Raw genomic sequence first — 18766 nt, forward strand, 5'->3', positions numbered from 1 at the left:
ACATATAAATACCCCGCCCATCGTGTCCGATCGAGTGTATATGGTAATTTATAGGGACGCCCAATTGTAAATCTTTATATTAACATTAACAAACTTTCATTTAGTTAAACAAATATAAAGCCCATTAATAGCCCATAGTCTAATTTCCACAAGTGTCGTTCTTTTGTCCAAACCCCAATTATGGTACAAAGCCCAATTACCCAATTTTAGTAATTAGCCCAACATCATGATTACTTCGTTTTAAATAAGCATAATAATAACTTAGCTACGAGACATTAATGTAAAAAGGTTGAACATAACTTACAATGATTAAAAATAGCGTAGCGTTACACGGACAGAATTTCGACTTACACCCTTACAATATTCGCTAACATACCCTTATTATTAAAATTATAATTAAAATATAAATATAAATTATAAATATATATATATAATTTACGTATGATAAGAAGAAGAAAAAGATTGATATTTGCGATCAGAATTCGGTTGGCTTTATAGGCAGTTTTTCATTTTGGGGCTCCGTGACTCGCGGCCAATTTTGCCTTCAAACTCCGCGAGTCGCGGAGGTTACTTTTACAGCTCAGAGGAGTTTGGCTCTTTGTTTACCGACGGTTTATAATATATATATAATATATATATAATTAATATAATTAATTATATATTATATTATATTTATATACATAGTTAACTTGTAATTTTTAGTCCGTTGCGTCGAGCGTTAAGAGTTGACTCTGGTCCCGGTTTCGGATTTTCGAACGTCCTTGCGTACAATTTTATATTTTGTACTTTGCGTTTTGAATCTTGTACTCTTGTAATTTTGAGACGTTTCTTATCAATAATTGGAACCTCTTTGATTGTCTTTTGTTCTTTTGAGCTTTTTGGTCGTTTGCGTCTTCAATTCGTCGAATCTGTCTTTTGTCTTCACCTTTTATTATTTAAACGAATATCACTTGTAAATAGAACAATTGCAACTAAAAGCTTGTCTTTCTTGAGGAATAATGCTATGAAATATATGTTCGTTTTTAGCATTATCAGTTGTTGTATGGAACATTTCGGTTATAGTTCTGATTTTGATTGTAGATCGGTCTTGGCGGTTGATAATTATTCTGATAATTATTTCCAGGCATTTGGTTTATGTATGAAACATTCTCTCTTTGTTCCATTGTTAGTTCAATACAGAGACACTCTTTTGTTAAATGTGGTCCTCCACACTGCTCACAACTAATTCGTATTGAGTGGATATCTTTAGTCGTCTTTTCCATTCGTCTCTCGACAGCATCTATCTTTGCAGAAATGGAATGGAAGTCATGGCTAGAATCGGCTGTAGCTGCTTTAGATGATCTAACGATATCTTTTTCTTGGTGACACTCATGTGAGTGGGAAGCCGTGTTATCAATAATTTTGTAAGCGTCAGTTGCGGTTTTCTTCATAATGGAACCACCAGCTGCTATATCGATGTCTTTTCTTGTAGTGATGTCGCATCCTTGGTAGAATATTTGTACTATTTGACAAGTGTCTAAACCATGTTGCGGACATCCTCTCAATAACTTTCCAAATCTTGTCCATGCTTCATATAAAGTTTCATTTGGCTTTTGTGTGAACGTAACTATTTCTCCTTGAAGTCTCACGGCTTTAGATGCCGGAAAGAATTGTTTAAGAAATTTTTCAACTAAAACGTCCCATGTATCAATCGCCCCTTCAGGTAATGATTCTAACCAATCTTTGGCTTCTCCCTTTAAAGTCCAGGGAAATAACATGAGATATATCTGTTCATCCTCAACTTCTCGGATTTTAAATAAAGTACAGATCCTATTAAATGTACGAAGATGTTCGTTTGGATCTTCCTTCTGTGCACCACTAAATTGGCATTGATTAGTTACCATGTGTAGGATTTGTCCTTTGATTTCATAATCTGGCGCATTAATGTCTGGTTGAGTAATTGCGTGACCTTGGCCAGTGCGTTTAGCTCGCATTACGTCTTCCATACTAAGAGGTTCCAGATTTTCCATGATTGAATTTGTTGAATCTAAATCACTATAGGATTCTGATTTAATGGGTTGTTCCTCAACAATCTCTGTTTGAATGATTGGTGGTTCTTGAGGAAAGATTAGTGGTTCAGGATCTCTGAATTGTCCCTGAATATCCTCCGGATTCTCAATTGTGAGGTCGGGTTCAAAAAATGGATTATCGGAAATTTGAATTGGAGTACTTGGTCGACTAGATGACGATTCTAAAGAAAAATCAACGGCGACAATATTGGCTAGATGTCTTAATCTGGTTACAGGTGGTGAACGTACAAAAGGTGGTGAACGTTTTGCTCGGTGTATTCACTGAATATCCTATTAGTTATAAAGATAAAAATTATATAAGTTATCACAATAATAGACTTTTCTGCTTTTGCCCACGTTTTGAATAGCCAAAAGATGTAGCAGGGAGCCAGAACCCTTTAAATCGGAAGCTCACAACTCAGCCACTAACAAATCCAACTATTACTACGAAGCAGAAAATTTGGATGTCTATCAATTCAACCACTTAAAATAATTTTTCTTTGAAATTTAAAAAAATTAGAGAGAAGAAATAGAAAATTCTATGTCCTAAAAACTAGAGTGGCGAAAAAAATAAGAAAGAAAAAGTGCGCGTCGAAAAACGTTGAAAAATAAAAGATCGAAAAATAATAGGCGTCGAAAAATAAAAATAAGAAAGTAGCGCGTCGAAACTTAAAAGTCTAAAAACTAAAAATTAAAACTTACGTCTAAAGATATTAAAGCTTAAAAAAAATTCTATATCCTAAAACAGCAATAAATTAAAAAAGTACTAAAATATAAAAACGGCGTCGCCAAATTCTAAAGCACCTAAATCTTAGTCTAAAGAAAAAGTACTTAAGGGATTTTACGGCAAAGCCTAAAAATCTAGAAATAAAAATAACTATGGCAAAAACTATGACTTAAAACTAAATACGAGCGAAAAAATATAAAAATTACGCTAAAAACAAATAAAAAGAAACTAATTTTTATAAAAATATTATTTTTATATTATTTATTTTATAAAGTATTAAATTTATATATTAATTAAAACTAATTAAACTAAAAATACAAATTAAATAAATAAAACTAAACTAAATATTAAAATACACTAACCCTAATTAGGGTTTTAATTAAATAATAATAATAATAATTAACCCTAATTTCGTACAGCTAAGGTATCAGGCGAGTCAAATCACTCCATATGATCGCATGGAGTGTATGTTATATATTCATGCGATCGCATGAAGTAGGAAATCGGGCCAGATGGGTTGAGCTGCTACAGTACCAGGCCGAGTAATTTTATATTTTTTTTCTGTTTTCTGTTTTAGAATAAATAAAACATAAATAACTTAAATAAAAATTTAATTTTAAAAACTAAAATAAAAATACTTTTATAAATTTTTAACAACTCTTAACAACAAATATATAGATTTTTTTTTATATATAGCGTATCGCTTCCGGCGTTTAACTGTTCCCCGGTAGCGGCGACAAAAATACTTGATGTGTGCGAGGCGTACTAGGAAATAGTTATATTTTGGCTACAAAATACTATTACATACGATATAATTTTACACAAGTGATTTATTTATTTATAGAGTGGATATACCTAAACCTTGCTACAACACTTATAGGCAGTGTACCTAATCGTACAGTAGTGTAGTTTTTAGTAAGTCCGGTTCGTTCCACAGGGAGACTTAGCCAAGTTTAACGCTATATAAAAAATACAAATATATATATATATATATAAGTAGTATTATTATAATAAAAGGGGGGTTTTACCGTTTAATGACCGGTTTGTCGATTTTAAAACTTAAGTCGCAGTTAAAACCTAATGTAAAATATTAAAAATAAATACAACTTAATTTAAAGCGTAAAGTAAATAATGATAATGGAATTGCGATAAATAAAATGACATTAAATAAAGTGCGATAATTAGAAAGTACGATAATTAAAAGTGCAATTAAATACAATGACAGTAAATAAAAGTGCGATAATTAAAAGTGCAATTAAATATGAAATATATAAATTATGCTTATTTAAACTTTCGTAATCATGATGTTCGATGTGTTGTTTTTAGTTTAGTACCATGGGTTAATTTTCCTTTTTCCTGGATTATTCGATATGTCCATACGGATTTGTCCATAATAGTCCATCAGTCATAATCATAAAGTGCGAGAGTCTTCGTCAAATTATTCTTATTCCCGAAGTCAAATATTCCAACTAATTGGGGATTCGAATTGTAACAAGGTCTTAATACTTTGTTTAATGAATACACCAGGTTATCGACTGCGTGTAATCCAAGGTTTTACTACTTTGTTAACAATTCCACCAATTACCCTTGAATGTAATCCACCCCTGTTTCAACAAGTCTATTGATTATTAATCCATCCCCGTGTCCGGTTAAATGAACAATTATTGGTATTTATAGATATCCCGCCCACCGTACTCAGTCAAGCGTATGTGGTTATATATAAATACGTCAAATTATAAGTCTATATATTAAATTAACGAGGTATCGTTTAGTTATTATAAAGCCCATTAATAGCCCATAGTCTAATTTTCACAAGTGTCGTTCTTTTGTCCAAACCCCAATTATGGTACAAAAGCCCAATTACCCCGTCTTAATATTTTAGCCCAACATCATGATTACTTCGATTTAAATAAGCATAATAATAACTTAGCTACGAGACATTAATTTAACAATAAAATTAAACATAACTTATAGTGGATATTAATAGCGTAGTGGTACACGGACAGAGTTTCAACTTGCAAAACCTTAAGACATTCGACTAACCTAACCTTATTATTATCACTAACTTAAAATTAAAATTACAAATTGAGATTAATATTTGGAGTGATATTTGATACATAGGATAAGAGAAAAGAAAAAGATATATATTTTTTTTATCAACCAAAACTGCGAATTTATAGCAATGTGGCCTGCTACCTACTGCCATGCGATCGCATGGAAAATGCACCTCCAGGCCATGCGATCGCATGGCCATCTGGGACAGCTCAGATTGCTTTGTTTTCTTGCTTGTCGACGTAATTTTTAAATATATATAATATATAAATAATTTATATAATTATTTAAATATTATATTATATTCTTGTGCATAGTTGACTCATAATTTTTAGTCCGTTGCGTCGAGCGTTGAGAGTTGACTCTGGTCCCGGTTCCGGATTTTTGAACGTCCTTGCGTACAATTTAATATCTTGTATTTTGCGTTTTGCGGCTTGTACTCTTGTAATTTTGAGACGTTTCTCACCAATAATTTGAACCTCTTTGATTGTACTTTGTACTTTTGAGCTTTTTGGTCGTTTACGTCTTTAATTCATCGAATCTGTCTTTTGTCTTCACCTTTTATTATTTAAACGAATATTGCTTGTAAATAGAACAATTTCAACTAAAAGCTTGTCTTTCTTGAGGGATAATGCTATGAAATATATGTTCGTTTTTAGCATTATCAAAAACTTTTGACATGCAGACACGGTCGAAGTCCAGACTCACTAATGCATCCTAACAACTATCAGTTAGACACTCTAATGCAAGACCTGGTTCGCTAAGACCACCGCTCTGATACCACCTGTAACGACCCGTTCTAATCCATCTGGACGAATACATTACATTTGGCTACATCGCGAGGTACTTGACCTCTATATGATACATTTTACAAATATTGCATTCGTTTTTAAAAGACAAACTTTCATTACAATGAAAGTTGACGGCATGCATACCATTTCATAATACATCCAACTATAATTGACTTAATAATAATCTTGATGAACTCAACGACTCGAATGCAACGTCTTTTGAAATATGTCATGAATGACTCCAAGTAATATCTCTAAAATGAGCAAATGCACAGCGGAAGATTTCTTTCATACCTGAGAATAAACATGCTTTAAAGTGTCAACCAAAAGGTTGGTGAGTTCATAAGTTTATCGTAAACAATAAAATTCATCATTTTGATAGACCACAAGATTCAAATACAGTACACCTATCTCGTGTATGAAACCATTTTTCATAATGCTTAGCAGAGTAGGTTCGTATCATTTTCTCCCCCGTAGGTTGCCTCGCGATTTTTTAATAATCGTGCACATATCTCGTGCACAAAACTAATACATATAACCTGTGTATAAAAATCATTCTCTCGATACATAACATTCATTTCGATTTCATTTCTCAACATGGTAACCGACCTTAACATATAATGCGAATCAATAATATCCCCAAAGCAGAACATCTCGTCGGTATAATATATAAACTTCGAAGTACTAAACACCACGCCCACTAGCTCTTCCGTCTAGTGAACATTCTGGGTGGGGGTGTTAAACCCGGTAGCTACCTTTAGGATTCGTGTGAATTAGGGCCATACCCGTTTCTAATTCTTAGGTTACCAAGCAACAATAATCAGGGGAAATATTCACAACAATTAGTGGCAATTATAACGTCCAACTAATTCAATAATAATCTACAGAACTTCTGTCTGCATAATAATTCATTCGAGGAATGTTTTGCTTGTGTCTATCTCGTCAAACATTTATAAAAGCATTTCATGTATTCGCAGTTCAAAATATATTTCAAAAGCATTTAATAAAGCAGTTATAAAAATAGCGCATGTATTCTCAGTCCCAAAAATATAAAGAGTAAAAGGGAGCAAATGAACTCAATATACGATATTTTGTAGTAAAAATATGCATACGACGGAACTGAACAATGCAAGGTTGGCCACGGATTCACGAACCTATATCATTTATATATATATTAACGTACATAATTGTAATCGAACAAATTTATATATATATAAATTTATTAGTTATATCATTTTTATTAATAACTTATATGTTTTCTATATTCATTTTATATATTAATGATTCTATTAATGATAATAACAATGATAGTTTTAATAATAAAGATAATCTTTTAAAAATGTAGATTTTAATGAAAATGATAATTTTTATACTTTTAATTTTAATAATAAGAATGATAATAGTAATAGTAATAATAATAATGACTATAATATCTATAATAATAATGTTTTCACTAATAATGATATTAATAGTAATAATACTTATTTTAATAGTAAAAATGATCTTAATGATAATAATACTAAAACTAATAATACTTATAATAATAATAACAATTATAATACTAGTAATAACAATAATAATAATAATAATAATAATAATAATAATAATAATAATAATAATAATAATAATAATAATAATAATAATAATAATAATAATAATAATAATAATAATAATAATAATAATAATAATAATCATCATAATAATAACTAAGAATAATAATGATAGAAATAAAAATAAGAGTGTATACCCCTTTAAAAGCTTTTTCTAAAAAGAAATGCCCTAAACCGGGCTCGAACCCGTGACCACCCGCTCCCCGACAACAAACCCAACCATTCCTCCATTCCGTGTTTCCTGAATTAATTCATGTTTTAATTATATAAAACCCATATTTTCTTGTTTCCATTTTCTTTTTATTCTTCAACATTGTTATTTGGCCCAAGTAGTTTCACAAACCCAATTAGCCAATTCATTTATTTCAATAAGCCCAACAAGAACTCGGCCCAAGGATGTTTTTATAACTCGTAATACTTAAACGAATCAGTGGAAAGAAGGAAAAAAAATAACAAATAGCAGGTGTATCCCAAATGGGTTTTGATGGGTTGTGTGGTCTGCGAAACTAATACAGTAGCAGCAGGCAAGCAGTTCGTGGGTTTTGTTTAATGAGGATGTTGGTGGTTGGTTGCTCGAATGTAACCAGAAACAGGAAAAAAAAACGAGCTACAGTAGCGGTTGTTCATGGTGAATATTTTTGTTTCACGACAGAAGACTGGAAAGAAGCATAGTAGCAGCAAGATAATGGTAGTGTTGGTGGTTTATGACAGTTGAAACAGATACAGAAGAAATCAAGCTGTAGTAGTTCGTCGAAGGTCTTTGGTGATGTTTTAGTTTGTTGAATAACGGAAATAAACAGAAAGATGTATAGCTGAAAACAGGATCAGGTTACGATGGTGAATAGTGGTGGTATGGTGTCGATGGTAAAGTGGGTTTCGTGTATATATATATATATATATATATATATATATATATATATATATATATATATATATATCCCTATGTGCATATATAATGTATATGTATATATAACTTTAGAGAGAGAGAAAAGAGATGAAGGTTCATGGATGGTGGTGGTGAAAAGGGGTTGCAGGGGTGGTGGTTCGTTGTGGTAGGAGAGGTTGTGATTGCGAGTTAGAAACACAAACTAAGAAGTGGCTGGGTGTTTGGTTTTAAGGTGGTGGTTGTTGGTTTTGGAGTGGTGGTTCAACAGAGATGGTGTTGGAGTTGGTGGTTTACGGCCGAGGTCCGGTTTTTGGCTACTGAGGATTTTGAGCTTACAAATGATGGAGATAGTAGACACTAGTGGTGGTGTGTGATTGTTATCATGCTATGATCATATACATAGCATTGTATATGTATATTTTATTTGTTAAAGGTCGAGGGCAGAACTGCGCGAACTATAATGCAAGGTTATGGAGTGTTTGCTGAAAATAAGTATAGCAGTTATCTTTTCGCACTAGCAAATGACTGCGGTTTAATCCGCTGAGGTTTCACACATGGTTAAGTAACTCGCATACCGTGGATATCTTGAATACTATAAATAGGTAGCATGGCCTCTCATTTAGGGGTGGTTGATTCTCTGCCATTTTGGCCAGGCCTTTGTAATTTCCACTTATGATCTTGCCCAAGGGATTTTTACATTGCGCAAAGGTGAATTATGCTAATTAACAATCAAGACTGGGTCGGGGTGGTTGATCACTTGATAGTTAAAGTGAAAGACGATCATCGGGGCCCAAAATAATCATCAAACATTCCATCCTCCATTATAATCTTATTGCACTCAATCCGTAATTAAGTAACATCGCTAATTAAGGATTGATCAATTGGCGCCATCCGTGGGACACGTTTTACAAATTAAACTGAAAATTTTTTGTTTCGTCCCATCAAACAATTAATGCGTCGGTTTAATTTCAATCGTGTTTTTGTTGTGATGATTTGCAGGTGCATACATCTAAAATCAGCGGTGAATTGCTTGATTGCTTAGAATAATGAGTAATATTGGAAATGATAGTGATATAGTGGTCGCTGTGCGAGCGAATGCCCAAAAAAGAGGAAAAAAGCGAAAGTCCGCTAAAATGTATCATAATTGGCAATTTGCGCCAATTAGTTTCCTGAAAATGCAGAGCGATGATTTCTCTGAAATGCCGATAGTGGTATCGTGCAAAATCGCGAAAGCTGACATTACAGTCATGAAAGTTCATGTGGATAACGGCAGTAGCGTCGATATTATTTACGAACAATGTTTAGCTCAACTGCCAGAAAGTATTAAAACGCACCTGCAAACAACCGCGGTTTCGTTAACCAGCTTTGCAGGAGAATCCTCATTACCTATAGGTGTTTTGCCATTAAAAGTCGAGCTGGCTGATGTAAATGATGAGGCTTTGGTGCGACAAGCGCGGTTAGATATTTATGTTATGCGAGCCTCATCTCGTTATAACATACTTCTGGGAAGAACCGCTATAAGTAAATTTGGAATTGTCCCGTCCACAATTCATGGCATGATTAAGTTTCCAACATATAAAGGGGTTGCCACAATATGTTCAATGAGCATTATGCCTATTTGTGCGGCTGTTAACGTAAAAACCGCAGGGCAGGACCCTGTTGACGATGCGGATACTATGGAAATAATTAATCCCACATATCCAGAGCAGAAAATCAAAGTAGGACGCAATGTTAGTGCGGATATTAGGAAACAAATCGTGCAATTACTTGTTCAATATATGGATGTTTTTGCTTGGTGCGAAAACGATATGACTGGTGTTACGTGTCATATTGCGGAACACAGGCTCAATGTAAATCCAGCTCTAAAGCCTGTAGTGCCAAAGCGAAGGGGCATGGCCCCAGATCGTGTAAAATGGCTATGCGAAGAAGTAACAAAATTGGTAAGAGCTGGAATTCTGCGCGAAGTTCAATATCAATCATGGATTGCAAATCCAGTGTTGGTGAAAAAACCCGATGGTTCCTGGAGAATGTGTATTGATTACAAAGATTTGAATAAAGCGTGCCCCAAGGATAACTATCCGCTTCCAGAAATTGATTTAAAAGTGGAATCTTTACATGCTTTTCCATATAAATGTTTTCTGGACGCGGCAAGAGGTTATCATCAGATTCCTATGGCGCAAGAAGACGCAGATAAAACCGCATTTCATACAGGCAAAGGCATATATTGCTATATAATGATGCCTTTCGGTTTAATCAATGCGGGTGTGACATATTAACGGTTGATTGATACCGCGTTTAATAAACAAATAGGGCGTAATCTTGAAGCTTATGTAGATGATTTAGTCATCAAAAGCATGACGCAAGAGCGAATCATTGAAGATATGCGCGAAACATTTGACGAACTGCGAAAAATAAACATGAAGCTTAATCCTCTAAAATGTAGCTTTGGCGAAACTGAAGGAAAATTTTTGGGATATCCTGTTACAGAACAAGGTATTCAAGCTAATCCAAAAAAGCTCGCGGCTCTAGAAAATATGACTGCGCCAAAAACGGTTAAAGAAGTGCAAAGTTTGACGGGAAAACTAGCCGCATTAACGCGTTTCTTGTCTAAAGCTGCCAAAAGGCAGTTGCCATTTTTCAAAACTCTAAAAGGGTGCTTGAAGCAAAAGAATTTTGTTTGGTCCAGTGAAGCAGAAACCGCATTTCAAAAGATGAAAAAGTTGTTGAAAACTTTGCCAACACTAACAGCGCCAGTTCAGGGCGAAATTCTTTATCTTTATATCTCAGTGGCGAAAGAAGCTTTCGGTTCAGTTTTGATCGCGAAAAGGAACAAAATACAAAAGCCGGTGTATTTTGTTAGTAAAGCTCTTACGGGAAGTGAAATAAACTATAGGCCGATTGAAAAGTTTGTGTATGCGCTTATTTTAACAACGCGAAGGCTACGAAAGTATTTTCAAGGGCATCCAGTGCATGTATTAACTAATATGCCAATCAAGCAAGTCTTAACCAAACCAGAGATATCTGGTAGACTCGCATTGTGGGCAGTAGAATTAGGTGCTTATCAAATATCTTACCTTCCGCGTAGTGCTGAAAAAGGTCAGGTTATGGCGGATTATCTCACTGAACTGTCTGATGAGTTAGAGGTGATTAATGAGCGAACCGCGCTAAAACCATTACTCGGTGAAACTTGGGATTTGTTTACTGATGGCGCTTCGTGCGCAGAAGGTGCAGGCGCGGGTTTGGTTTTGGCAAGCCCATGTGGTGAGGAGCATACATATGCATTGCGGTTTAATTTTGATGTGACAAATAATGAGGCCGAATATGAAGCATTGCTCGCAGGCTTAAATATTGCGCAAAAAATGAATATTGTAAAGCTGCGTGTCTTTACAGATTCGCAGTTAGTAGCGAATCAGTTTAATGGATCTTTTGAAGCACACGATCCCTCTATGCAGAAATACTTGCAGCTATTGAAAGAAATGGCAGCGCGATTTGAGCGTTTCGAACTCGCACAAGTGCCAAGAAACCAAAACAAAAAGGCGGATGTGTTGACAAATTGGCTGCTTTAACGTTCTCGCACTTTCAAAAATAAGTATGGGTTGAGGAATTACCAAGTAAATCAATAGATAGTGACTTAATGGTCGCATTTGTTACAGAAGAACAGCCAAACTGAATGCACCCAATTCTACAATATATCCGCAGTGATATTCTGCCAGATGATAGTCGCGAAGCTTGTTTAGTAAGAGAGCGAGCACCGATGTATATCATTCAAGATGATATCTTATATCGCAAATCCTATTGCGGACCAATGATGCGTTGTGTTGGCCCAATCGAGGCATAAATGATTATAGAAGAAGTGCATAATGGTACCTGTGCACTGCATTCAGGCTACAAAACTATCACCACAAAAATTATGCGAATGAGATACTTTTGGCCATCCCTATACCGCGATGTAGCAAAAATTGTTAAACGCTGTAAAAATTGCCAAAGGCATGCTCCGCAGAATAGAATGCCGCGGCATGATATGATTCCTGTTAGTTCACCATGGCCGTTTAATAAATGGGCTATTGACATTGTAGGGCCATTTCCTGCAGGGCCTGGCAATGTTAAATTCGTGATTGTCGCAATCGATTACTTTATCAAATGGGTTGAAGCTAAGGCGGTTTGCACTATTACTGGTGTACAAGTGCGAAATTTTGTATGGGAATACATTGTTTGCCGATTTGGCATTCCGCGAGAATTGGTTAGCGATAATGGTGCTCAAATAGCGAAAGATCCTTTTAAGACATGGTGCACTGATTTAAATATCATACAAAAGTTTACATCAGTGGCACATCCACAAGCTAATGATTTATGCGAAGTAACCAACCGCGATATAGTAAGCGGTATTAAAAAGAGGTTGTGCGAAAAGCGAACTGGCTGGGTAGATGAATTACCCAATGTGTTATGGGCACATCGCACAACATTTAAGAAAAGCACGGGGGAAACACCTTTTAGTTTGGTATATGGTTCTGAGGCAGTAGTTCCCGCAGAAATTCTGGTACCAACGCATAGAATAGTTAACTTTGAAGAAGAAGCGAATGATGTTGTGTTGAGCGAAAACCTGAATTTCATTGAGGAGCGGAGGTTAATGGATGCTATCAGAGAAGAGAATAATAAGCAGCAAATTGCTAAGTATTACAATAAAAGAGTGCGTGCTTTGTCTTTCGCTATAGGTGAATGGGTGCTGCGAAGTAATGAAGCAAGCAGAGCAGAAAAGCTTGGAAAATTGGGTCCTAATTGGGAAGGCCCTTATCAAATTGTGGCAATTAATGCCGCAGGTTCATATAAGCTCGCGGATATGGAAGGGCGAATTTTACCTAATGCGTGGCATGCCGTTTTGTTAAAGTGATATTACGTGTAGCTTTGCAAAAAACTATCAAGGATATATGAACAAAGTGCGAAATTGGATTTAAGGCATATGGCTGATATACTTATTAGGTGTTTTTGTTTTTAATTTTTTGCAAGTCTTGATCACGCTTGTAGGAATTTTTAAAAATAAACACTTGTAAAAGTACGTGGAAAGTTTATTTGTGAAATGCGAATTATTATGAAATGTTTTACAGTTTGTTTCATAATGTTATAGTATTTCGCAGTGTTTAAATAGCAAAGTGACAAAATTGCCCACTTTTGCATGCGAATTATTGCGAAAGGAATTTTATATCCTAAGTATTTGATTTTGCCAATGCTTAGATGCTTCGCAATGCTGATTAATTGCCTAAGGATCATTTCGACGGACTTAGAAGATTCATAACGTATAAGCATATACGCATACAGATTGTTTCGCAAAGGTACGCATTTATTATGTGCACAATAATATATGTTGGAAATTGCAAAGGACAAGTTTGTGTTATGAATATTGTTGATAAAAGCACTATATAAATAAAGAGTTCTCGCGAATAAATATGAAAAAATAAAGTTTCATTGATAATGGCGCAGAGATAGCTGCGCGCTAATTTCTACAATATTTTATTCTAGCTTAGATAAGTCAAGCTCAAAGATGTCTTTTAAAGTGGCATCATCTTGTTGACTTATTGCAGTAACTTTGTCGATTGGAATATCCGCTAAGCTTGCTTGTACAGTAGCAGCTGCTTCACGTGCCTCTGCAAGTGAACAAACGCGATCTCCAATGGCGGGAGGCAGAGGATCTGGTATGGAGCAATGTGGAGCAATTTCATCCAGAAACTCTACTCTCTAGCGTAGTCGTAAGGTTGCTGCATAAGTGGAAAACAAAACATTCACGGGACGTGAATTGAGAACCTTTTTAGCAAACTCCGGTAGGTGTTGGCGGAGTTGCGTGAACTCAAGCTTCGTGGAAGCTGCTGCGGCCACAGCGGTGTCTCTCTATGCAGTAAGCCTTGAAACCTCCTCTTGCAATGAAGAGATTGTGGTTTCAAATTTTTTTTGTTTGTCAGCTGTAGTAGATACCTGTTGCTTCAATTCATCCACCGCGGTTTTAGCCGCGGTGAGCTCATAGGAGAGATCAACACATCGTTTCTCGCTGTTCTCAGCCTTGATTCTCTCAGCATTGTACTTCTGCTATTCAGCTCCAAGCACATTGAAAAATTTTTCTTGCCGGCATATCATATCGTACGCCGAGTTGAAGCACATGTAGAAGTTTTGAATAAAACTGTTGTGCGCATCAAGCGCAGAAAGTTTGGAGAATTCGCGGCGAAGCTCGCCGGGGATTGCTAACTTCATTTGTTGGCGCTGATCCAGAGCAGCGCCAGCTGATGCATAAGTATATCCTGATAGGCCAGCAATCTGCACCCCATAATAGTCAGGGGGAGTGCGGAACAGTTCCGTGATTTGTCCCGCGGAATCAGGGCTAGGAAAAACTGGATTGAAAGGCGAGCCTCCTGCAAAACAATGTGATTATTATAATAGCAACAATAAATATTACAAAAACTGGCATGAATCAAAGATGATTGCGTTATACCAGTTTGTTGATCTCCTTCACAATCCGATGTGATCGGATTATCGTATGAAGGAGTGCTTTGTTTGAGTTTCTTGCTCTGTGATGTTGGTGGTGTTTGCACCGGTCATTTTGTGGAACTTGGTTGCGATGTCGGTGATTTCGAGGTTAAATCAACGATGGGAATAGCCTGTTTCTCCTGTTTGATTTGATGCTCGGTAGATGCTGACGATTTAGCCTCCGGGCTCGTTAACAACTTTATAATTAAAGCTTTAGGATCCACCTTACGATCGACTTCGTCAATTTTCATTTTTGACTAAAGTGGAAAAGCTGTGTTTGAAGAACTTGTAAAGGTTAATAGCGAATGTATACAAGTGCGAATTGTGGTAGAGAAAGCAAGTAGAAAATTAGTGATTGAGAATCACGATATATATAGGGGAAATAAGGGTGGTAAACGTTTGTATTAATTATCCGTTGTGATAACTCAAACGGTAACATGTCATAACCCGTCCTAAACCATAAGGACAAATATAATAACATATAATTTCATCGCGAGGTATTGACCTCTATATGTGACATTTTTCAAAGAAAACTGCATTCGTTTTTACAATACAAAGCATAACTTTTATTAAAAATACAAAGTTTAAACAACATAATAATGATTATCATTTAGTAATAATCTTAGCCTTACAAACTTTACATGTGATGATAACAACACGATTTCCAACGTATTTTACATTACAACTTCTCCGATATGCAGTTTTATTTTTGACACAAATATACATACTCAAGATCTTGCTTAAATTCAACATGTTGCAGCGGAAGCTTTTAGTTATCACCTGAGAATAAACATGCTTAAAACGTCAACATAAAGTTGGTGAGATATAGGTTGAATGCCGACAGCGTTATAAATATAGACCACAATATTTCATATATAAACGTTTTAATAAAAATATTCTAAGTTGTTGAGCACTTGATAACCATACTTAACATTTAATCAACGTCGCATATTCCCTTTATTATGAAATCTTACTACACCGTACCAAGTGTAGTCACCGAAACGAAGTACTGTGCAATCGTTGAATACTGGTCGTCCAGTCCGGTTGGGGTTGTCAGGCCCGATAGATCTATCAACAGGATTCGCATTTACAATACCTCATGTAAATAGTAGTTACCAAGTTATAGGGAAGTATGCCAGTGGTACAACTCAACGTAGAATATATATTTTTAATCACTTGTGTCCATAACGTAAATCATAAAATGCATGTATTCTCATCCCGAAATATTTAGAGTTTAAAAGTGGTACTATATATTCACTTTTGCCTTGAAGGTATTTAACATAACTTGGTCTCCGATAGATATCACGAACCTAACCATATATATAATATATCAACATATTTTCTTTTCAAGTAATCGTTATATATATATATATATATATATATATATATATATATATATATATATATATATATATATATATATATATATATATATATATATATACTTATAATACTTTTAATATTTTCTTAGTCCGTAGTTAGCAGTCTGTTGTTAATGGTCCACAATTAGTTGCTCAATAAAATAAATAAAGACCCCATCGTATTCGTATTGATCAGAATTAATCTCGACCCATGGTACCCAGTGGCGGTACCAGGAATTTTTTTCACCGGGGGCAAAAAAAATTTCAAAACCGTAGCAAATTTTTTGGGCCAAAAATGGAGGTCTTGGGGCAAATAATGGAGGTTTTTAGCTAAATTATGGAAGTTTGGGGCAAAATTTGAAGGTTTGGGGGCAAAATTTGGAGATTTTTGGGTAAAATTTGAAGGTTTTGGGGCAAAATATGTAGGTTTTGGGGCAAAAAAAATCCACCAAGGGCAAAGTCGAAAAATTCAAAATTTTTACACTATCAATTGCAAATCCACTGGGGGTGGACGCCCCCGCTTGTCCCTTCATAAAATCGCCCCTGATGGTACCATGTTGTCAAATGACGTGTTGCGTACATAAAGTACCGTGTTGTCAAATGACGTGTTGCGTACAATCATGAGGTCTTATGATTAATCTTCTCGTGTTGTTTACGGGTGGTCCTGAAATATATAAAATCAAATCATAAGTAAATATATGTAAAATATCATATTAATTAGCAAAAATATGATTAGTTTAGTTTTACTCCAATTAATTTCGTAGCTAAACTAGCTTCGGATACCCGATTTTGTTTTAAGGTGTTCTTTGTAAAAACAAGTTGTATGTTGTTAAGTTAGCATATCATTATGATATATTACAGGTCTTGAAGTATTTTAAAAGTCAAGTTAGAAGGATCTATTTAGTTTGCGAACAAGTTTGAAATCATTCAAACTATGTTCTTGTTGTTATAATTTATAACTCAAAATAAGATAGCTATATAAATATGAATCGAATAAGATTATGAATAAGGTTACTACCTCAGGTTACTTGGATAAAGCTACTGGAAAAGATAAGAAAAATCTTGGAATCAAAAGAGTGGTGGAATGGGATTGAAAGATTGGAAGTAATCTCCTTGAAATCGGATGACTATATTGATACGTTCTTGAGTAGGTACATGAAGAGAGATTAGGGAGTGAATTAACTTGAAAGAAAATTGGAAATGAAATTGTATGTGTGTGTGTGCAAAATGATGTGATTATGGGATGGATATATAGGAGATTTAGTTTGTTTTCTAGCATATAAGTCATACATGAGGTTAAATGGTTAGTTCCCACATGTAACATCATGTCTAGTGGCTGATCATTGGAGTTTATTGTTGGTATATACTAATAGTAAATACATATAGAAGTTGGGTATGATACGGTTACATATACCCTAGATATACTTGTAGAAATTTTGAGGAAACGGAACGAGAATTCAAATATGGACGGGTTTATAACTGTAAAAGAGGCTCAAAACCGGGCTTTTATTTTGGGTCAAACCGGGCCAAAATAAAATTTTAAGACATTTTTAATAAAGCAATGCTAGCCCCAAAAAAAAATTTCCAAGCTGACCTAGCAGCTCGACCCCAGCCAGGGGCTCTGCCCCTTGGACCCCGCTATCGGGGGCGCTGCCCCCGAACCCCCGTCATGATCAAGATAAGTTCAAACAAGTGTGCACTCCACACTTTCTCAAACTTGTTCGCTATTTATCAAGACTATTTTGGTTAACAAATTAATCCCATTACACTTAAATCATATTGGTGACATAAATCACCAACACATTATAGATTATAAGTATATATGTCAAAGAATGTTACATATAGTTATCGTTTTGAAAACTTAAGTTAGTGTTCTCAAAATATACCTATAACTCATTGTTGTTAGTACACAATGAGATGTTAAACCATCCTTAAATCATGTTAAATATGTATAGATATGTATATATACATAATCGTATAATTATCGTGTGTTATATAGTTCGTGATATCATCGGTCAAATTGGACGGTCAAACGTTGTGTAAAACTCTTTTCAAAAACATAAGTCTCAACAATTTGGATTGCTTATCATGTTGGTAAGGTTTAATTTATGTAAATATTAATCTCATAAGTATAAAACGATCGGAAAAATCCGGGTCGTTACAGTAACTTTTGTCTTGCAACGGTAACTAAGTAAATGAAAAAATGACTAAGCGCGGATGATGGTTGCAAAAACTGCGCATTTTTAGAGTTTATCATGATACATCTGCTTTGCGATATGTATCATAATAAACTGGGGGGACTTGATCATATACATAGCATTGTATATGTATATTTTATTTGTTAAAGGCCGAGGGCAGAACTGCGCGAACTATAATGCAAGGTTATGGAGTGTTCGCTGAAAATAAGTATAGCAGTTATCTTTTCGCACTAGCAAATGACTGCGGTTTAATCCGCTGAGGTTTCGCACACGGTTAAGTAACTCGCATACCGCGGATATCTTGAATACTATAAATAGGGAGCATGGCCTCTCATTTAGGGGTGGTTGATTCTCTGCCATTTTGCCCAGGCCTTTGTAATTTTCACTTGTGATCTTGCCCAAGGGATTTTTACATCATGCAAAGATGAATTATGCTAATTAACAATCAAGACCGGGTCGGGGTGGTTGATCACTTGATAGTTAAAGTGAAAGACGATCATCGGGGCCCAAAATAATCATCAAACATTCCATCCTCCATTATAATCTTATTGCACTCAATCCGTAATTAAGTAACATCGCTAAT

The 18766-nt window shown here is 35.0% G+C and overlaps 1 protein-coding gene and 1 non-coding gene across 2 annotated transcripts; both read left to right on the plus strand.

The window, feature by feature from the left end:
• The first annotated feature begins 1518 nt into the window (after nt 1–1518).
• Nucleotides 1519–1625, plus strand: LOC139895095 (small nucleolar RNA R71). Its single transcript, XR_011775562.1, has one exon. It is a non-coding gene; the product is annotated as a small nucleolar RNA R71 (small nucleolar RNA).
• Nucleotides 1626–11218: 9593 nt separating this feature from the next.
• Nucleotides 11219–11680, plus strand: LOC139887867 (uncharacterized). The gene has a single exon (XM_071870917.1). It carries the CDS (start codon nt 11219–11221, stop codon nt 11678–11680), a length of 462 nt encoding a protein of 153 aa, XP_071727018.1.
• Nucleotides 11681–18766: the final 7086 nt, after the last annotated feature.

Source organism: Rutidosis leptorrhynchoides, chromosome 2 (assembly GCF_046630445.1).
Source record: "Rutidosis leptorrhynchoides isolate AG116_Rl617_1_P2 chromosome 2, CSIRO_AGI_Rlap_v1, whole genome shotgun sequence".
Taxonomy (NCBI): Eukaryota; Viridiplantae; Streptophyta; class Magnoliopsida; order Asterales; family Asteraceae; genus Rutidosis; species Rutidosis leptorrhynchoides.